Raw genomic sequence first — 22,586 nt, forward strand, 5'->3', positions numbered from 1 at the left:
CATGTGGTATAGCTTTGAGAGAGGATATGTCCGTTTTAAATTTTGATGTATTTATGCAAGTGTATTCTCAGTCCAGTTTGGACAGATTTACATTCTCACCCACAATGTATGAAAGCGCCTACTTCCCCGCCACTGCAGGGAAACCCTAAATGTCAACATCCAGCTTCAGTAACTGCAAAAGATTATGCAGTGACTCTCGCCTATAGCCCCATGAAAATCAGCGTGGCCACATAACCTACAGTTGTGTCTGACGTCCTTTCTGTTGAAATCTAGAATGTAGGACTCTTTTAGAGCTAAGAACAACGTGAAAACCCAGCCCTTTAATCTGTTAGGTAAGGAAACTATGGCTCAGTCAGTGGCCTTCCCGAGCAGCAGTGATTGCACACAGGACATACAGTCCGTTGTCCCCTGGCATGCTGCCCGCCCCCCACCCTTCTGTGAGCCCTGAAGCTACCCAGGAATGGCCCTACCGGAGGTGGTTTGTGCTTTTCCCTAGTTAGCAGCTTAGGTCCCTGGCAACACCCTCAAATTGTTCTTTAGGTGACTCTCCTCCCTCGTCCCCCACCAGTGTTTAGCCTTCGGTGCTGTCAACCTCCTCCTTCTGGAAACTCTGGGCTTCCATCACCGTGACAGATCCTGGTTTCCCTCCTATTTCTCTGCGTGCTCCCTCCATGCTCCCTGCCCGCCTCTCCTCTTTGGTACTTTGTGATGCAGTTTCCAAAGGTCACCCTTCACTTCTCTGCCATCACCTCTACACAGTCAGTCCTTATCTATTCAGGCTCAATTGCTCTTTGGGATCCTGGTCCCATATTTCCAGCCCCTCCTAGTCAGCTAGCTCAACGTTTCTCAACCTTGGCACTATGGACATTTTAGGATGGTTAATTATGTGTTCTGGGGGTGTTTTCCTGGGCATTATAGGATCTTTAGCAGCATCCCTGGCCTCGGCTGACTAGATGCTGGTAGCACCCACTTGGTTTTGGCAACCAAAAATATTTCCAGACATTGCAAATATCCCTGGGGGACAAAATTGCCCCTGGTTGAGAACCACTGCCTTAACTGGACTCAACGTCATCAAAATAAAACTTATCCCTGATCCTCCTCTTCTTCCTCCCCAACTAAAAGAGGGGTTGACCAGATGTCACGAGAGTCTAACACGACTTTCTGCATGATAGAGGGCAAGGAGATCAGAGAACAGAGCCAGGATCACAGAATTCTGAGAGTTGGAAGGGGCTCAGAGACGCTGAGCTCAGCTGTGCTAAGCTGTTGTGACCCTCTTTTCCTTTAAGCTCAGACAGCCTCCCATTCTTCTCAGCACCACAGTCCAATGACCAGAGTTGATGTGAAACGCGAACCTCCTTGCCCTCCCTGCTCAGACTAACGCCCACGTGTTTAACTGTACAGGACTAGGGCAGAATTTGATGGTGGAAAAACTTCGTTGACATGGCCTTTGGCTGGTTAAAGGCCGTGTGGCATTATATCCCCAAGACCGGGCCTGGCACATAGTTGACCTTCAGTAAATGGTTGAATAAATCATTTTAACAGTTACTGTCTCTGGGTGAGGGACCTGGGGTAGCACTTTTCTCTTGCATGTCTTCATTTTCAAAACTTTCTACAACTGGGAGTATTTGTTACTCTGTAAGGAAGGAGGAAACCCCGTGAATATGTTCCCCTGAGTCAGAGAAGCAGCCCCCTGTCTCATTCCACATATCTTGCCTCCCCAGGTCTGACCTACCAGCAACATGGCGACCAGTGCCGTCCCCAGCGACAACCTCCCCACGTACAAGCTGGTGGTGGTGGGAGACGGGGGTGTGGGCAAGAGCGCCCTCACCATCCAGTTTTTCCAGAAGATCTTTGTGCCTGACTATGACCCCACCATCGAAGACTCCTACCTGAAGCATACAGAGATTGACAACCAGTGGGCCATCTTGGACGGTGAGACTGGATGGCAGCCCTGCCTGTGGGTGGGGCGTTACGCGGGGGTCAGGGATAGTCGATAGGCTTCAGCAGGGCATGCCAGTTTCTTCTGTGTTGCCATTATGGGATGATTGGTATAAGGCTGTGTATGTTTTCCAGGGTGAATTCTGAACAACGTTGTGGAAACCAAAATGTGTATTCAACAAAGAGGCAAGGCTAGAATCAAGCCAACTCAGTGATGTCATGTTTGTTATTTCTCTCTCATCAGAAGCTCTGATTAACATTTATAGATGTCTCTAGCTAATTAAAAAGGGGGAAATCAATTTTTTCTCTTAATAAACATAGTTTATTTGATAATTGTCCCTGGGGTGGGGTGGGGAATCTTGCATCTGACATTGTGTTTCTAGTTTAGTCTAAGTTGGTCTGGAGTAGCAGTTCTCAAAGTGTGGTAGCCAGGCCAGCTGCAGGGGCACCAGCAGGAAACTTAATCAGAAATGAAAACCCTCAAGCCCTACCAGTTCAGACATTCTGAGGGTGGGGCCCAGCAACCTGTGTTTTAACAAGCCCTTCAGGTGATGAAGTTAGAGAACCACTGTTCTAGATTCTTACTGATTCTTACTTTATACTGTCTGAGTCTCGAAACAAAGAGCCATTAATCATAGAATGTCATTCTAGGAGGGGAGCTTTGTAAACCACTGGGATACAAGTCCTCTATGAGACATGTGATTTGCAAATGTTTTTTCCCAGTCTTTGGCTTGTTTTTTATTCTCTTAACAGTGTCTTTCAAAGACGAGAGTTTTTAATTTTGATGAAGTTCAGTTTATCAGTTTGTTCTTTTAGGTGACTCTCCACCCCGCTTCTGGTGTTGTGTCTGAGAAATCTTTGCCCGACCCAAGGTCACAAAGGTTTTCTCCTATGTTTTCTTTTAGAAGTTTAATGGTTTTAGGTTTTACATTTAGGTTTATGATCTACCCTGAATTAATTTTTGTATATGGTATGAGGTATGGGACAAAGTTCGTCTTTTTGGTGTATGGATATGCAGTTGTCCCAGCACTATTTGTTGAAAAGATTGTCCTTTCCCCACTGAATTGCCTTTTTTGTACCTTTGATGAAAATTGATTGTCCATATATTCTGTTTGATCTATTGTCTGTCTTAACACTTATAATAAGTCTTGAAATCAGGTACTGTTAAATCTCCAACTTCATTCTTTTTCAAAGTTGTTTTGGCTAGCCTAGGTCCTTTGCATTTCCGTGTGAATTTTAGCATCAGTTAAATTCTAAGATTCTAGATTTTGATTGAGATTGTGTTGATTCATATTCGTATGGGTGAATAGGAGGAGAATTGACATCCTAACAATGTTGAGCCTTCCAACCCATGAACACAGTGTCTCTCTCCATTTATTTAAGTCGTCTTTAATTCGCTTATCAGTTGTTTTGTAGTTTTGAGTGCATAGGCCTTTTACATATTTTGTCAGATTTATACCTACCTCTGTATTATAAATGATACTGTTTTTTTAATTTCAGTTTTCAATTGTTTATTGCTAGTATATAGAAATACAATAGAATTTTATATATTGTAACTTGCAGCCTTGCTAATTACTTATGGGTGCTAGTGGCTTTTTTGTAGATCCTATTGGGTTTTCTGCAGAGGTGATCATGTCTGTGAGTAAAGATAGTTTTACTTCTTCCTTTCCAATCTGGATGACTTCTATTTCTTTTTCTTGCCTTATTTCATTGACTTGAAGACATACTTGTCTTGTTCTTGATCTTCAGGAGAAAGCTTTCAGTCTTTCAGCATTAAGTATAATGTTAGCTATAGGGTTTTTATAGATGCCCTTTATCACGTCAAGGAAGTTGCTTTCTATTCCTAGTTTGCTGAGAGTTTTTATCAGGAATGAATGTTGGATATTGTCAAATGCTTTTTCTGTGTCTATTGAGGTAATCATATGGGTTTTTCTTTTTTAGTCTTTAATATGGTAAATTACATTGATTAGTTTTTCTAATGTTAAACCAAGATTGTATTCCTGGGATAAACCCCACTTGGTCATGATATATTATCTTTTTATATATTATTGGCTTTGATTTGTTAAAAGTTTTTAGAATTGTTGCATCTATGTTCTTTTTTTTAAAATAAATTTATTTTATTTATTTTATTTTTGGCTGCGTTGGGTCCTCATTGCTGTGCACAGGCTTTCCCTAGTTGTGGTGAGCAGGGGCTACTCTTCGCTGCGGTGCACAGGCCTCTCACTGAGGTGCCCTCTCTTTGTCTCGGAGCACAGGCTCCAGGCGTGCAGGCCTCAGCAGTTGTGGCACGTGGGCTCAGTAGCTGCGGCTCGCGGGCTCTAGAGCACAGGCTCAGCAGTTGTGGCGCACGGGCTTAGCTGCTCTGCGGCATGGGGTATCCTCCCGGACCAGGGCTCAAACCCGGGTCCCCTGCATTGGCAGGCCCACTCCCAACCACTGTACTGCCAGTGAAGCCCCATCTGTGTTCTTGAGAGATGTTGGTCTGTAGTTTTCTTGTAATGTCTGAGTAATTCTGGCTTTATAGAATGACTTGGGAAGTATTCTCTTTTTCAATTTTCTGGAAGAATTTCAATGACATTGGTATTACTTCTTCCTTAAATGTTTAGTAAAATTCACCTATGAAGACATCTGGGCTTGGAGTTTTCTTAGTGGGAAGGTTTTTAACTGCAAATTCAATTTCTTTAATAGATATAGGGCTCTTCAGGTTATCTATTTCTTCTCCAGTGAGCTTTTGTGGTTTGTGCCTTTCAGAAACTTGATCGGTTCATCAGAGTTATCAAATTTATTGGCATCAAGTTCATAATATTCTCTTACTATCCTTTTATATTCCATAGGATTTGTAGTGATGTTATATCTCTCTTTTTTTTTTTTTTTTTTTTGGCGGTACGCGGGCCTCTCACTGTTGTGGCCTCTCCCGTTGCGGAGCACAGGGTCCGGACGCGCAGGCTCAGGGGCCATGGCTCATGGGCCCAGCCGCTCCGCAGCATGTGGGATCCTCCCGGACCGGGGCACAAACCCGAGTCCCCTGCATCGGCAGGCGGACTCTCAACCACTGCGCCACCAGGGAAGCCCCCATCTCTCATTTTTGATATTGGTAATTTGTGTCTTCTCTTTTTTCCTAATCAGGCTGGCTAGAGATTTGAAAATCAATGTCATCGATTTTCACAAAGAACCAGTCCATTGATTTTTCCCATTTAATTCTATTGATTTCCATTCTTATGTTTATTGTTTCCTTTTGCCTTCCTACTTTGGATTTAATTTGCTCTACTGTTTCTAACATCTTAAAGTGGAAGCTGATGTCATTGATTTGAACATTTCTTCTTTAATAAGATATTCATTTTGGTGCTATAAATTCCCCCTAACTACTCATTTGGCTGTATCCCACAAATTTTAATATGTTGTGTTTTCATTTTCATTAGGTTAAAAATACTTTCTAAGTTCCCTTTTTATATCTTCTTTGACCCTTAGGTTATTTAGAAGTGTATTATTTAGTTGCAGCTATTTAGGAATTTTCCAGAGATCTTTCTGTCATCGATTGCTATTTTAATTTCATTGTGTCAGAAAACATACAGTGTATTATTTGAATTCTTTAAAACTTATTGAGGCTTGTTTTATGACTCAGGATATGCTCTATCTTGGCAAATATTCCATGTGCACATGAAAAGAATGTGTATTCCACTCTGTTGGGTGGGGTGTTCTATGAATGTCAACCAGCTCAAGCTGGTAGTGTTCTCTAAGTCTTCTGTATCCTTACTGATCTTCTGTCTACTTGTTCTGTCAATTATTGAGAGAGGGGTGTTGACTTTCACAGTTTAATTGTGGACTTGCCTATTTTTTTCCTTTTAGTTCGATCCGTTTTTGCTGCATGTATTTTGACACTCTGTTGTTAAGTGCATAAATGTTTAGGATGGATCATCCTCTTGATGAATTGACCTTTTTATTATTATAAAACGACATTCTTTATCCCTGGGTTTCAACACTGTGGCCTAGAAGCTCTCTCAGGGCAGTAAGCCGGGAAGCTGAACGTTCATAGGTGCCTTTCCCTGTTTTTTGTTTGTTTGTTTTGGCCTCAGCTTGCAGGATCTCAGTTCCCCAACCAGGGATTGAACCCAGGCCACAGCAGTGAAAGCCCAGAATCCTAACCACTAGGCCACCCGGGAACTCCCATGCCTTCCCCTCTTTTGTATCCCATCTCTCAGCGGTCACCATCCTTTGTTGCCTGATGTCCAGTGTCTTGAAATCCAGTTTCGTATATTTTGTCTGTTTTTTGGTTGTTTAGGTGAGAAGGTAAATCTGATCCCCAGTACTTCGTCTTGGCCAGAACCAGAACCAAATCATCACTCTAAAAAAATAGAACAACTTTGTGTATATACTGACTTGTACACTTTAAAAGGGCAAATATTATGGTATTTGAATTTGATTTAATTAATTTTAAAAAGCATCCCTTAGGGTTTGTCTGCCGCCCTGGAACTTGGAGCCGTTCCACCAGGTGCCAAGCACATTCTCCCTCGGGGATTTGTGTCTGGTGTTCTCTCTGTGCTCAGCACGTTCTTCCTTCATTCAGCTCTCCGTTCAAGTGTCCCTTTGTCTGAGAGGTCTTCCCTACCCTAGTACTCACCCCACCCCTGTCACGTCTGTCCCCTTGCCCAACTGTTTTTTTTTATTCTGCCTTTTACTGTTGAACATATATTTATATGTGTTCAATATATTTATTTGTTTGAGTTTTTGTCACTCCCCACTAAAAAGTAAATTTGTGAGAGCAAGGACTTTATTTTATTTACTGCTACGTTCTCAACATCTAGAATACTGCTTGACTCATAGTAGGTCCTCAGTAACTGTCTGTGGAATGAGTGAACGAGTGAGTCCTGAGCAATATATGTGCAATCGTAGGTTTGGTGGGCTAGCTATATGATTTGCCAACTGACATCAAAATAAATATATATAACCATTAAAATTAAAAACATTTATGCACTTTCTAAAATCATCTCATGCATCACCCATTTGAATATATACCACTCTTTGGGATATACTGGGTTAAAGAAATGTAAACAGTTTCTTTACTGCAGGGCTTGAAAGAACCTTCAATATACAAACATACATTATAAGTATATTGGAAGAATATATTGTCCTTAGAGTTTCCCAAAGGACTGCTTTTTTGCACATCATTCTGGGCTAGTTCCACAGAAGACATTCTGAAAAGCATTGCATAATGCATGTAAGAGAGTAACGTCATGCCTGGTTCAATAAATATTATTTCTATCTACTGCCATATTAACTTCTCTAACTTTTTTTTTAATGATGGAGATATTTTTTAATGTTTATTTATTCATTTATTTATTATTTATTTGGCTGCACTGGTTCCTTAGCACATGACTCTGAGTTGCTGCAGGCGGGCTCCTTAGTTGCGGCTCACGGGCTTCTTAGTTGTGGCATGCAGGCTCCTTAGTTGTAGCATGCAAACTCTTAGTTGTGGCATGCATGTGGGATCTAGTTCCCTGACCAGGGATTGAACCCGGGCCCCCTGCATTGGGAGCACGGAGTCTTAACCACTGCGCCACCAGGCAAGTCCCTCTAACATTTTTTAAAAGTAACTTTGGATATTAGATTACCCAAAGTTGTTTCTAGGAAAAATTTTTTTTCCTCAAGGGTGGTTTTAGGAAGATTTGGGGATAACATTTATAGCAGTGGAGGAAGCATGGCCACAGCATTACTTTATAAGTGTGAATTTGCAGAGCTTGTGTTCTGAAGTTCCTGGGCTCCCCTTAGGTGCTATGCCTCTGATCCTGCCCCCAGAATCAGGCCTGATTTAGGGCATTGCCCACCCAGGCCTGACTCAGGAGTAGTTACTGGATTCCCAGATTAGCACACTTCTCTACTCAATTAGGTCTTGTTTTAAGGAAAGAAAGGCTTAAAGCATTACAGCTAAATACTAATTAGTCTGGCATTTAAAAGGATGTCCCATATTTAGGGAACTTTAATCAAAGGCTGGTTGTATTTAGGCTTGGGTGTAACTCTGACCCCTACTGGGGCTGAACTCTTCTGGGGTTGTTGGCTGCCCTGGGATGGACGGGACTATCCCTGACATCCTGCTTCCCTGGAGGCCACAGCATCCTGGGGGAGGTGCTCAGCCTGGGATGCCTGCCAAGCACTCTGAACTCTGGGGTTTCTCTTCTTCCAAATTCAGAAAGAGCAAAACATGGCAGCTTGATAATGCTGAGGAACAGGAGGAGACAATAATGATACCTGTTGGGCGGTTCCCATGTGGAAGGCCCATGCTGTGTACTCTTCGTCCTTACAAACGCTATTGTGGTGGCTACTTTTGTTATCACTATAAAAATAAAGCACGGAGGGAGTCGCACAGCCAGCAATGCTTTCAACTCCCCTTTGTCTCCTGTACTCTCCATCAGTGTGGCTGCGTGGGAAAACCTCTCCCACCTCACACAGCTGGTCCCTGCGCCTCTGGGAGTGGAGCTGAAATCCCAGGGAGAAGGGGGCGTGGCCTGGATTATCAGGGTCGGCAGACACACGCACCTGCCCTTCCAGCTCCTTGCCCAAGGTCTTCAGAGGACCAGGGGCTCCAGTTCTGATCTGAATCTCAGAGCAGAGATGCTCAAGCTTGCTCAGGGGGCCTTCTCTGTGGTTTCCACGCTGAAGAGTCTCAGTCTTCCCACTTACAAACCTATTTCTTTTTTTTTTTTTTTTTTTTTTTTTTGCGGTTCACGGGCCTCTCATTGTTGTGGCCCCTCCCGCCGCGGAGCACAGGCTCCGGACGCGCAGGCTCAGCGGCCATGGCTCACGGGCCCAGCCGCTCCGCGGCACGTGGGATCCTCCCGGACCGGGGCACAAACCCGTGTCCCCTGCATCGGCAGGCGGACTCTCAACCACCGCGCCACCAGGGAAGCCCCAAACCTATTTCTTGTTGTCTTTCAAGGGGTCTCATTGCCCTGGTGCTCGCAGAATCTAAAAGATGAGATGGCCGACCTCAGGGGCCAGCAGCCAGGCTCCCCAGTGTCTGTGGGGCCCCCCAACTTTGGAGCAAGCCTGCTCTGTGTTCTTTCCCACGAGGGCTCGGGACCTTTGTCTCACCTTCCAGTGTTAAGGGCCCAACCCTGGGGACATCATCGCCTCCTCATCATCTGGGTCCCACCTCTGTGCTGTGGGGCTGCATCGGCTCCCCATCTCCCTCTTCGGGGGTCTGTGACTTTGGACCCCCGTCACCCTGTCTGTCAGCTGTATGACTCCCCGTACCCCAGTTCTCCGGCTTCATGAATCAGGAAGACCCGAGCCTTAGTCAAAGTCCTGGAGTTTTGTGTTTGTTTTTGTTTCTGTTTTTATTGTGGTAAAATATACAGAGCGTCAAACTGACCATCTTAAGCATGTTTAAGTGGACAGTTCTGTGGCATTCAGTACCTTCATACTGTTCTGCGACCATCACCCCCATCCATCTTCAGGACATTTGCATTTCCTCCAGCTGAAACCCTGTACCTGCCAAACAATAGCTCCCATTTCCCCATCAGCCCCAGCCCCCGGCAACCCCCATTCTACTTTCTGTCTCTATGGTTTTGACTACTCTAGGGACCTCGTACGGGTGGAATCATACAATATCCGTCTGTGACTGGCTTATTTCACTTACCACATGGTTCACCCGTGTTATAACATGTGCCAGAATTCCCTTCCTTTTGAAGACTGAATAATATTCCATTTTATGCATCTACCACATTTTGTTGAGCCTCTCATCCGGCAATGGACATTTGCGTTTTGGCCCTCGTGAACAATGCCGCTGTGCACGTGGGCGCACAGATATCTGCTCCAGTCCCTGCTCTCACTTCTTTTGTCCTGGAGTGCTTGCCTGCCTGTTCTTCCAGTCTGTTTGGAGCTGGAAGGCGCCTGAGCGCTGTGGTATCGGCCCCCTTTACTTTACACCTGAGGAAGCTGCAGTGCAGATGGAGAAGGGACTGCCGGGCTCAGACCTCTCTAGAGGCAGAGCCAGGCCTAGGGCCCCCTCACTCCGCTAAGGACGTCCCATCCTGTCAGCTGCCTCCCGCTCTGGCCCAAGCCTCAGGCCTGCAGGGTAGGATGTTGATCTCCTGCCCACTTAACAGTCTGGGCCTTCCCACCCACATGGCTGCCAGCCCCGCCCTCTGCCCAGCCAGCCCCTGGAAGCTGGCGTCTTTCTTCCGTCGACAGAAGACGGTGGCCTGCGGACACCCCTTCCCACCTAGGGGCTCTGGGGCCCCGCTCTGCAGCCGCTCCGTCCCCGGCCAGGGCTCAGTCTCTGCAAAGAGCGAAAACCCCGGCTCCCCTCCTGCACCCTCAGAAGCTGGGACGTTTCCACCCTGGCTTCCGCCCAAACCGCAGACACAAGTGCTGTTGTCTTCACGGAGGGGCCTGGACCTGGCTTTTCCCCGAACACTTGAATCCGCATTCTTTCTGGGGAGGTGGGGGGAGGAGGACGCGGGGAGGGCAGCAAGAGGACAGCAACACTTCCTGAGGGTTTTTTCGGAGCCGGGGGCTTTGCATGGTGGGCTCTGTGCTCAGCAGCCCTTAGGCCCGCTTCAGAGAAGACCCCTCCTTGTGGCCCCCGCTAAGAGGGGCGTACGGGCCGAGCTGGCCTTCCTTCCACCCGTCCTCCCCTTTCCCTGCCCACAGTGATGTGGGAGGGATTTCCCTCTTTCCTTTCCTTTCTGAGGGAGCACGGCTGCTGGCCTGGGATTATGCAACTCAGCCCCGCAGGCCTCTCTGCCTGACCCTTTATCTCACCTCCATCAGCCATCACTGCTTGAATGCTTCCAGTGACGCAGAGCTCACTGATCTCCTGGTGCCTGGGGCGGTGCCTGCTGGGAGAAAGCCCTTCCTGACCCTGAAGCCTGGTCGCTGTCGCTTCTTCTGCCCCCAGCAGTGTTAGCAGCTACTGTGGGAGCAGAAGGTCTGCGTTCCCAGGGGGAGGGCTCTGGGGGACACAGGGTAGCAGCGGTGGCAGCAATTTTCCGATGGTACCGAAGTATTTCACCATTTTACCCACGGGTGCAGTAGCACTGGCCGAAGAGCAGCTGTGCTCACCTGTAACGTGAAGACACTAATCTCAACGTAGCAGGATTGCCACAAGGATGAAATAAAGCAATCCCCGTGAAGCACGTAGCACAGGGTGTGGCCAGTACGCAGCAGTACTACCGCACCAGTGGGTAAAATGGTGAAATACTTTGGTACCATTGTAAAATTGCTGCCAGCGCCGCCACCCTGTGTCCCCAAGAGCCCTCCCCCTGGGAACCCAGACCTCCTGCTTCCGCACCTGTCCAGCAGCCCTGATTGGTAGGTCAGGGCCCTGCAGGGGAAGGAACTGAGACTCAGAGAGGTGAAATAACAAGTCCAAGGTCACACAGCTAATTAGCACCCCATTCCCTCTGACCCTGAGGCCAAGGACATCTTGCTCTATGCTCATCTTAGCCCCACTAGCCAGCCTGGGAGCTGAGGGACCGGCCACCAGCCAGTGACCTAGAGTCAGTTCGGCAGGGCTGAGTGATGCAGGTCTGAGTGCAGTGTGCACCCCTCCGCCTTCAAAGTCACAGCACAGCCTGGGGGTCATTCCAAGCTTGTCAGCACCCCAAACCCCAGGTTTTCCTCTTACTCACCTTGCTGACACTCAGGTCCTAGACTCCTGCAGTTAATTTTGGGTTTTGCCCTGGTTTCAGAGCTCCGAGTTAATCCCTGTTAGAAGTCATGTGACTGGTCTGTGCTAAGCGCACCAGCCCAGTCGGTAGATTTGACATCTCACCTGTCTGCCCTTGTGTTGGGTGACGCTGCCAGCTCCAGGCCGCGGCACAGCCGCTGTCAGCCTGTTGTCACCAGGCCCCAGGTCCGAGTGACTGGGGGCTCCTCTTTCCCTTGGGCACAGACAGCCTCTGGGCCAAGACCACCTTCTCTCATCTGTGGGGTCTGTGCCCAAATGGGAGAGAGCCTCATAGGTGTTGACTCCCTAACTATCCCTTGGGGAGTCTGGGATTGACACGTACACGCTGCTATATTTAAAATGGATAACCAGCAAAGACCTACGGTATAGCACAGGGAACTCTGCTCAATATCGTGTAACAACCTAAAGGGGAAAAGAATTTGAAAAAGAAGAGATACATGTATATGTGTAACTGAATCACTTTGCTGGACACCTGAAACTAACGCAACACTGTAAATCAACTGTACTCCAACATAAAATAAAAAGTTAAAAAAAAATGAAACATCACAAATTGTAAGCTCCGCCAGGAGAGAGACTTTGCCCACCATTGTACCTCTGGTGCCAGCAACGCCTATTAGGGGCTTAGTCATTGTCTGTTGAGGGAGGGAGGGGATGAAGCACCTTGTGAAGCTCAGCACATAGAAAGCCCCGGTAATGCTTTTGTTGCCAGGGCTGTTCTAATATGATTTATATTCAGAGAGTGGCTTGGTGCTTTCAAGAATAGGTCCTATCCCATGTGCCGATGAGGGGTCACTGACCCATCTGCCTGCATCTGGGGAGGTCCAGAGTGAGGCTTAAGCCCCTGACTTGGAGCTTCCACCTCTCCCCTTCAGTGTTGTGTGGATCGGTCTCCCAGACTTATGTATGTGGGACTGTTCACTAGTTCATTCTAGAAATACTTCTGGGTGCCTGTTGCTCTCTTTGGGGCGCTTTGCGTGCAGCAGTTGGCAAAGCCAGGGCCCTGCTCTCATGAAGCTTCTGGTAGAATGGGGGAGACAGGGCATGAACAAATATGTACTGTGTCAGGTCGTGATGAATGCTGTGAAGGAGAATGAGGCAAGGTAGGAGGGAGTAGACAGTGGGGAAGGGGTTGCTATCTCATCTGTGCCCATCAGGGAAGGCCTTCCTGATGAGGCGGTATTGGAACAGAGACCTGAAGGGAAAAGCTGTGCCTGTACCTGGGGGGAGAGAATCTTGGACAGAGAATCAGGTGCAAAGGCCCTGAGGCAGGGATGTGTTTGGGGAATAGCTAGGAGGCTAGAGTGCAGAGGAAGTGGGAGAGAAGCTAATAGGAGACATCAGGGAGATAGCTAGGGGGCAGTGATCTTCTAGGGCCTTGTAGGGAAATAAGCCACTGGAGGGTTTTGAGCAGAGGACGGGCACGGTCTGACTGATGTTTAAAAGGCTCACTCTGGCCGTGGTGTGGACAACAGCCCAGAGAGGAACCAAGGCAGAACTAGGAGACCAGTTCAGAGGCTCCAGATGGTAGACTAGGACATCGATAAAGGAGGTGGTGGGAAAGAGTTAGAGTCTGGGTGTATTTCAAGGAGGCAGTAACAGAATTTGTCGATGGACTATGTGGGATGGGGTAGGTGTGTGGAGGGAAGAACCTTTGACCTGGACACCTGGTAGAATAGAGTTACATTTATCAGGATTAGGAAGACGGATAAATCAACTATACTTCAATAAAATAAAATTTAAAAAAAGGTTAGAAAGACGGGTAAAAGCAAATTTGAGGGAAAGATTAAGAGTCTAATTCTGGATGTGTGAAATCTGAGATGCCTTTCACACACACAAATAAAAGTCAAACCAGCACCGGGGGTCTGAGTCTGGAGTAAGGGGAGGTGTGCAGGCTGGAGATGGAAACTTGGGAGTTGCCACATAAAGCCATGAGACAGGAGACCTCTGAGAAAGTGAACGTGTTTAGAGGCGGGGTCTCGGGATTGAGCTCAGGGACCCACTGATGCTCAGAGAGTGATTAGGGTCAGAGAAGAAGCAAGATAGAGTGACATACCAAGGCCAAGTGCAGAAGGCTCTTCAAAAAGGAGGGAACCATCCAGTGCATCAGATGCTGGTGAGTGACCCAGTGGGATGAGGACCACGAAGTGTCCTCTGGATTTAGTGACACGGAGGTCATGGTGACTTGACAAGCTCAGCTTTGATAGAGTGGCCTGATTATGGTGGGTTCAAGAGGGAGTGGGGAGGGGGAGGGAGGGAGACACAAGAGGGAAGAGATATGGGGACATATGTATATGTATAGCTGACTCACTTTGTTATAAAGCAGAAACTAACACACCATTGTAAAGCAATTATACTCCAATAAAGATGTAAAAAAAAAAAAAAGAGAGAGAGAGAGTGGAGGAGAGGAAGGGCAGGCAGTAAAACCAGATCTCTCAAGGAGTGTGGCTGAAAGAGGAGGAGAGAAATGCACAGTAGCTGGAAGGTGTGAGCTCACGGGGAGGGGTTTTTTATTTTTAATTTTTTCTTCTTTATCTTTGTTCATTTTTTTTAAGGTGAAAGAAATTATACCATGTTTACATACTGATGGAAATGAACCAATAGGGAAATGGATGAGGCAGGAGGGGGAGGGGACAAAATAGTAGCAATGTGCTTCCATGGGTGACAGGGGACAGGATCCAGTGGGCAGCTGGAGGGATGATGGTCTTGGACAGGAGTAGGCCGGGGCACCCACCGCAGAGAGGGGAAGGCGGAGCATGCATTTCAGAGAAGGGAGGTGGGTTTTTTCCCTCAAAATTTAGATATAATTCACATGTAAAATCCACCCCCCCCTTTTAAAGTGTACAGTTCAGTGGCTGATAGTATATACACAAAGGTGTGCAATCACCAACTGCTGATAGACTTCAGAGATCAGCGAGCACTGGAATCACCACTGTCTCCTCCTCAACATTTTCATCACCATCCAGAAAACTCACACCCGTTATCCGTCATTCCCCCCCACCCTCCCCTCCCCCCAGTCCCCAAGCCACTCATCTCCTGTCTGTCTTTATGGATTTGCCTATTCTGGACATTTCACATATGTGGAATCATATGACATGTGACCTTTGCGTCTGGTTTCTGTCCCCTAGCACAGTGCTTTCAAGGTTCATCCATGTTGTAGCGTGTCTCAGGATTTCATTCCTTTTTACGTGTGAATAATATTCTAGTACAGTTGATCCTCGAACAGCATGGTGGTTAGGGGTACTGACCTCCCTCGCAGTTGAAAATCTGCTTATAACTTTTGACTCCCCCCAAAACTTAACTACTAATAGCCTGCTGCTGATCAAAGCCTTTACCAATGACATAAACTGTCAATTAGCATGTATTTTATATGTTTTATATATATTATATACTGTATTTTTACAATAAAGTAAGCTAAAGAAAATGTTATTAAGCAAATCATAAGGAAGAGAAAATACATTTACAGTACTGTACTGTATTTATCGATACCATAAGTTTATGTCATCTGTTTATATCTGTCTGTCGGTACCTACATCACTTTTCTCTTATAGGATACAAAGCACTGTAGATATTATATGTGTTACTAACACTAAACATCAAAAATGAAAGGATAATATGAAAAAGAAGTTCATATTTATACACAGGTATAATGATTCATGCATTGATAACAAAGAAGCAGCGACATGAGCACTCTATGGTAGCCTAGTGTAACCGATACAGTTGTTTCCCAGTAGCCTAGCTTTAACACTAATGAATGAATCGTTACAAAGTTTTTACAGCATACAGTATTACAGTCATATTCATAATACAGTACTGGAAACACATTTTTTTAGAAACCACTTACTTGTGATGATAGACGGATATGCAGTTTCTCTAATTACAAGCTGAGGAGGGGAAGAGACATACTGTGCAGTTATGTAATTCTTTGAAAGCAAAGTTATAAAACAATAAGAAAACTAACAGATTAGTAATTTTAAATATCACTCACCTTATGCCTAATGTAAGGACAGGCCATCCACTTCAATACAAGTCTTGCACATGATGTTCTACACATATATTTTTGTATATTTATTGAAAAGAATCCCCATATAAATGGTATAAATAGACCTGCTCAGTTCAAACCCATGCTGTTCAAGGGTCAGCTGTACATGGAGGGACATTTTGTTTATCCATTCATCAGTTGATGGACACTTGGGTTGTTTCCACTTTGGGGCTATGATGAATAATGCTGCTGTGGGCATTGGTGTGCAAGTTTTTGTGTGGACATGTGTTTTCAGTTCTCTTGGGTACACCCCTGGGAGCGGAATTGCCGGGCCGCGTGGTAACTCTGTTTAACATTTTGAGGAACTGCCAAACTGTCTTCTAAAGTGGCTGTGTCATTTTACTTTCCTCACCTGCAGTGTATGAGGCTTCTGCTCTCTCCAAGGCAGGTTGGTTTGGAAACTTGTGGAGTTCAGCTCCTGATAATCTGTTTTTGATCCTCAGCTGGGGGTGGAGGCTTGAGGAAAGAGGAAGCGGTGGGAAATGGTGGCCTGGGAATGGAGGGACTGGATGGGGATGTGTTTAGATCTACTGGGTGTTCTAAGGGTACCCTGCGAGCTGCTCTAAGGGAACCAGGCCGGCTCAGCCGAGCTCTCTCCTCCTGGCTCCACGTGGCTGCCCAGGGGCAGGTGTGGAGTAGGTGAATGGTTTGGGGTGTCCAGGTGGGGGTGTGGGGAGGAGGCATAGCCTCCAGGACTTAGTCTTCCATCCCCACAAGCCTCAGGTGGTCCGTCCTCACCCCTCCTTTTAGGCCTGCCCCTCCTCACAGGCCTTGGGGACACTGCTGCCAGCTCCTCAGCCAGGCCGGGACCCAGACACGCTTGGTTTCAGATCATGCCTCTGCTGTTCATCAGCAGGAGGAACCTGAGCAGGTCCCAGCCCTACCCTGCCTCCGTTTCTTCCCTGGTAACATTCCCCCCGCTCCCCACAGTGGTTGTGAGGTGGAAACGGGGTCTCAGGCCAGTGCTTCGCCTCCCTGTTCCTCTCCATGGCCAGGCCCCTCCTAGGCCCCCATCTGTCTCTGGGATGCTCCTGGGTCCCCGGTTACACAGGTGAGCCCCGCTGCTGCTCTTTCCCCTCTTTCTTCTCTTCCCTCTCTGAGAGTGACATGGAGGTGGCATGCGGGGAGGTCCAGGCTCCTCTAAGAATCCCACAAAGCCACGGATGCCCTCCCTGAAAGGGTGTGCACCCACACATGCAATGTGCCCACCAAGTCCGTGAATCTGTGGGCCTCATGGAAACGTCTCCCAAGACCTCCCCCACTTTACCCCACTCCCGCAGCTGCAGCGGTATGGTCATGAGAACAAGTGTCCCCTGGGGCCGGTGGCCAGCACTTTTCCCCTGGGGTCAGCCAGTCAAGGTTGGGGCCACTGCCAGAGGGAATCTTCTCCCATCGCCAGGGAGCCAGCTGGCGCCTGCCACGGGATTTTAGCTCCCTCCCCTTAGAGCGGCCTGGCTCCCACACTGGGCCAGCACTTTGGAGAAGGAGAAAGCAGCCCTTTTTCTGGAAACAGTGCCTGGTCGATGCATCCAGCCCTCTGCCCGGCACCCAGCCTACCCCATACACACCCTCTCCCAGAAAGGGGAGGCTTCATCACTATTGATCCTCAACTAGGTGGCATTTCTTAATGGGAGTCTTTTCTTAGGAAGAGCATAGGCCTTGCTGCCTGACTGCCCTGTAAAATGGGCACATCCCTCCTGCCTTGCACAGTGGGCCTGTGCATGAGAGGGGTATAGAAAACACCACGCACGGTCCTTGGAGGCATATTATCTCCAGAAATTGTCATCTGTGTTGCTTCATATTCCAGAACCTTTACTTCACCCTGAAGGGTGAATTATAGGACTTTAAAAGTCTGTTTTTAGTGGTTTCCCTTACAGCTGGCGTGAGCTATTTGAACACAATAACTGCATTTCCTGTAGCGTGCGTGCGATTTGTCCAGTCATTCTGTAAATATTTTTTGAGCCCTTCATTGGGTGCTGAAGCTTTTGGGGGACCCAGGGAAATGAAAGCCAGACTCCCACACTGTGGGGCTCCACCACCTGGTGGGGAGCTGAGCCCGGCCTAGAGGCACAGTCTGGGAGGAACCAGAGCCACACACACCAGCAAGGGTTCAAAGATGGAGGTCGGAGGTCGGAGGCCGGTGGGGGCCCTCAGGAGAGGAGGAGGGCTGTAGCCCTTCTGGAGGGCAGCTGGGGGAGCCCCGAGAGGGCATTCTGGTTGGAGGCATGGCTGGGCAAAGGCCTGGAGCCGAGACACAGCCCAGCCAGATCCACACCCTCTGGTTGAAGCCAACAGCCTGGATGAGCTGAGGCATCTGGGCCTTGGGGAGTTGGAGCACCCTCCTCCCCAGCGTGTGGCCTTGAGCAGGTCCCTTTAACTCCCTGGGCCTCAGTTTTCTCATCTGTGCAAGGGGGACAGTAATACCTCCTTTCCAGGGCCATGAAAGGGAGGACTGCAAGGACGTGTGTGTATAAAGCCCCAGCACGGCGCTTGCTGCGTCGGAACAGTGAGCGGGACTACGCTTAGCCAAAGAGCTTGGACTGTACCCTGAGCTGTGGGCCAATGTCAGAGCCACGAGACCCCTTGCCAGGGTTTGCCTCCCTCTGGGAGCCCTGGAGGAGGAGGAGGAGGAAGGAGAGGGAGAGACCTAGGGAGGGGGATGGGGGAGGGTTCAGCAGGGACCCAAGCAGGTGCTGCCTTCATGCTGGCTGCCCGCCTGCCTGGGACCCCGTCCCCGCCAGCATGTGGGCTTGGCTTCTGAATCCACCAGAGCCAAGAACGGCTCCAGGGTTTCCACTTAAATCCTCCCCAGCAGCACTGCAGGGCCCGTCCACCCCCGGGTGGGACGATGGGGGCAGGGCAGGTGGAGATGCACAGCACTGGCCCCCTCTGTGTCTCTCCTCCCTCCTCCTCCAGTCTGTCTGCCTGCCCGTCCGTCCCACTCACACAGGCACACGTTGGCAGAACACCTCTCACGGTGACTCATGCTTTCTGTCTCAGGAGTCCTCCTGCCATCGTGACGTCAGGCATGGGGGATGCAGGCGGAATCATGAGTTTTCTTTGAAGCATCGCTGCCCGCGTTCTGCAGCCTCCCAGAAGCCCAGAGCTGCTGACCGGGGCCTGGGACCAGGCTTTTGCAGGATTGTGGAGGGGAGGGGTGGTCAAGGGGTGGACCCCAAACCAGACAAGGCCCAGCTCGGCCCCCACTCCTCCCTGGTTGAGCCTGCCCTCCTGGGGCCCACGGTTTGGAATTTCCACGGCGCCCTCAACCCTGCTCTCTCCCCTTGGCCCCCATTCCCTGTGTGCCGTGTCCTCGGGGTGCCCCTGGTCATTCTTTCCCCTCCCTCCGAAGCACACTGCCTTTGCTGACACCCTGGTAGCCTCTGCTCGGGGTCCTCCTCCACCTCTTCACAAGCACCCTCCTTCAGCCCCTCACGCTCTGGATGCCAAACTCTCCTCTGACTACATCTCTTTCCTTTCTGGACCTTCAATAGCTCCCCAGTGCCCACCAAGTTCTAACATTTTAGTGTAGGATCCAAGGTCCCAGCCTCTGATCTCCCTGTCTCCTCTTCCCAACACAGACCTTTTCCCCCAGCACACCAGCCTCCTCACTGCTCTCTCCTTTCCAGCCCCCGGGCCCTTGCTCATGCTGTTCCTCTGCCTATGAGGTCCTTCCCCAGGCCCTGTCTTTTTTTTTTTTTTTTTGCGGTACGCGGGCCTCTCACTGTTGTGGCCTCTCCCGTTGCGGAGCACAGGCTCCGGACGCGCAGGCTCAGCGGCCATGGCTCAGGGGCCCAGCTGCTCTGCGGCATGTGGGATCTTCCCGGACCGGGGCACGAACCCGTGTCCCCTGCATCGGCAGGCAGACTCTCAACCATTGCACCACCAGGGAAGCCCCCAGGCCCTGTCTTTTTATGTCAAATTCTATTCTTCGATAAATGTCCTCTCTTTGCTAAAACCTTCCATTATCCCTCCAGGCCGAAGGGACCCACCCCATCTCTAGATCTCCAGTAATATGTATCACTTTCTGTCCTGTGTTGTTATTTTTCTTTAAGTATCAGCCCAACTAGCCTCTAAGTACCTTGAGAGGGAGATGCATCTTATTCTTTAACCACCCAAAGTACCAAGCAGCAGAGGGGTTGGTACCGAGTAAGTGCTCAGAAAATAATTGGATGGTTGTACCTCTTAGGGTCACACCTGCAGGCTGCTCCTGTCCCCCAAAGGTGGGGCGGGCCTGGCGGTCACCACACACCCATGTGCTATTTCTGTCCAGGTTTTTATTAGGATTATGCTAGGCTCTTACAATGAGCTAGAAAGTTCCTATATTTTCCTTGCTCTGGAACAATTTGTAGATTACAAGACTAGCTTTGGGCTCCTCGTGGGGTCATTTTTGTCTCTTCAGTTTCACTGATAATTATTGGCCTATTCAGGTTTTATATAGTTTCTTGAGCCAATTTTGTTCATTTATATTTTCTTAAAACACCCATTTCATCGAGTTGAAAATATGTTGCTATAAAACTGTAGATCGTTTTCTCTAATTAAATATTTATCTATATCCATAGTCATAGGCCTTTTCTCATGCCAAATATCTTTTCTTTTTTTCCTCTGATAGGAATTCCTAAAGGTTTTTTTCTTAAGTGGTCTTTTCAGAGAATCAGCTTTTGATTTTTAGATATCAGCTACTTTTTCCTTCTTCCCATTTTCTTAATTTCTACTTTTGTTGATGATTTCTTCTTTCTTTGGTTTTATTTTATTTTTTCTTTTCTAACCTCTTGGTTTAAAATGCTTAGTTACTTTTTAGTCTTTCTTGTTTTCTGAAGTGCATTTAAAGCTGTAATTTTCCTCTAAGTACCACTTTGACCTCAAACCAGGGGGTTTTATTATTGTCTATTGTTGTACAATTCTAAATTGTTTGTGATCTCTGCTTTGCTCTTCTCTTTTACTGGAGAGTTGTGGAACACTATACCTTTTTAGATTTTCAAGTGGATAGTTTCTTTTATACTCATGTTTCTGTTCATTTCTGATGATCCATATGACTTATGCTTTCTGGAATTTGTTGAAATTTTTATTTATGGCCTAATATATGGCCAATTTTTATGACGATTTCACGTGCGTTTGAAAATACTTATTTATGGTTTTGAATGTAAAGTTCATTCTTTCAGTCTCTCAGATTACATTTGTGAATTGTATTATTTAATGATAAATCATTATTTTGGGAGTCACTTGTTCTATCTCTAAGGGAGGACTGTTCAATTCTCCCACAATGATTGTGGGATTTGTCAATTCCTACTGTTTTAAAAAATTAGTTTTTTATACATATATATATATATTTTTAGGCAACATTCTTATATGCTTCTGACTCATGACTTTGGCATTTCTTGATGCTGGACTTTTTCCTATTATAAATACCCTGGTTTGTTCTGTTTAATTCCTTAGCCTTGAATTCTGTTTTGTGGATGCATGTGGCTGGCATATCTTTTTTTATCTTTTCATTTTTCACGCTTTCTGTGTGATTTTGTTTTATATGTGTCTTTTATAGTAGCAGACAAGTGGATTTTGTACTGAGTATCTGCTTTTAATGGGTGAATTTAACCCATTTGCATTTACTGTCATTCATCATAGATTTATTTCTGCCATCTTATTTCATGTCTACTTTTTAAACTTCCTTATTTTTGTATAGTTTCATTGGATTTGTCCCATTTACTTAGTCCTGTTTTTCTTTCCTCTAATGATTAGGAAGGTTTGAGTTTTATTTCAGGTGGTTATTCTATACACATATGTGTGTATATACTTATGTTTTTCTATCAACATCTGGATGTAATCAATATCTTTAAACTCTTCCCAGATAAGGCAAGCACTTTAGTAACGACTTACTTTTTCCCAGCCCATACCCTCACATATGGATCAGCATAGATTTTAGTTCTAAATTGCCATTCATTTTCTCCAAGTTGTGTTATAATATTTATTTAAATTTAACTCTTAGGTTTTTCTGTTTCCTTTGCATACCATTGGTACCATTGTTTATAATACCACTCGTCTTTCTCTTTCATGGATCTATTTTTCACTTTGCTGGTGTATATCCTCCAAGAATTCTCTTAGAAACTGTGGGTATTGTAATTTCTAAGGCCATCAATGTCTGAAATGACTTTTTCTCTGTTCTAGAGGGTCCATTTTGATTTTCAACTCCCTGTTGAATCATTTTTTTTTAAGTTCTGAATGATCAGATTTTTAAATATCTCAGACCTTTAGTTTTTGTTTTGGATAATATACCCTCAAAATCTATGAGCATATTAATTACAATATTACCTGAATGTCTTTTGCTATTCAATTCAGGCCTCCCCATCCCCACTTCAGCCAAATCCATGCCATTTTCATCTGTTTTGTTGATTGCATTTCTGAGTGGGATTTACTTAGGACCAAAGGCTCCACTCCCTCTGGGTGAAGGTGCAGTCTTCGTTCCCCACCCCCTCCCGAGGAAACTGCGGAAACTGCCTCAGTCACCCCACTGGTTCTCAGCTGTAGATCTTATTTTCTTAGCCCCTTCATTTGATATCCAGACCAAAGAATTCTAGGATGTCAGAACTCAATCCTGAAGACCCAGGAGCCCTGCCCCGCCTTTCGTCCATGAGGAGACCGAGGCTCTTGTGCGTGGGGCACAGACTGGTTCCGTGTGTCCGCCGAGCCTTGCCCCTCTGCCATGCTGAGTGACTCAGGAGGACGTGCAGGGGCGACAGGCTGTGGGGACGAGGTCACTCTCTCAGGCACGAGCTCAAGATATCTCCTGAGGAGACGTGGCTTCCTGGGGGTCCTGGATAGCCCGTCCTGTGGCTTTCCTTGCCATCCACACACATGTAGATGGATATATCCTACATCTGTATCTCTTGCCCCTCTTCTAAGTTTCTGACTGAAGTCTGCAAATGC

General features: G+C 47.1%; 1 protein-coding gene across 3 annotated transcripts in view; it reads left to right on the forward strand.

Moving 5' to 3' along the window:
- Positions 1-22,586, forward strand: part of MRAS (muscle RAS oncogene homolog) — a 61,203-nt gene that overhangs the window by 24,096 nt on the left and 14,521 nt on the right. For all 3 annotated transcript variants that reach the window (XM_082624975.1, XM_082624973.1, XM_082624974.1), the window contains exon 2: positions 1,722-1,932. In XM_082624975.1, coding sequence (XP_082481101.1) covers positions 1,740-1,932 — 193 coding nt within the window. In that variant the 5' untranslated portion in view covers positions 1,722-1,739. The remainder of the gene's footprint in view (positions 1-1,721; positions 1,933-22,586) is intronic.

The sequence above is a fragment of the Mesoplodon mirus genome, assembly GCF_964341445.2.
Source record: "Mesoplodon mirus genome assembly, chromosome: 6".
Classification (NCBI taxonomy): Eukaryota; Metazoa; Chordata; class Mammalia; order Artiodactyla; family Ziphiidae; genus Mesoplodon; species Mesoplodon mirus.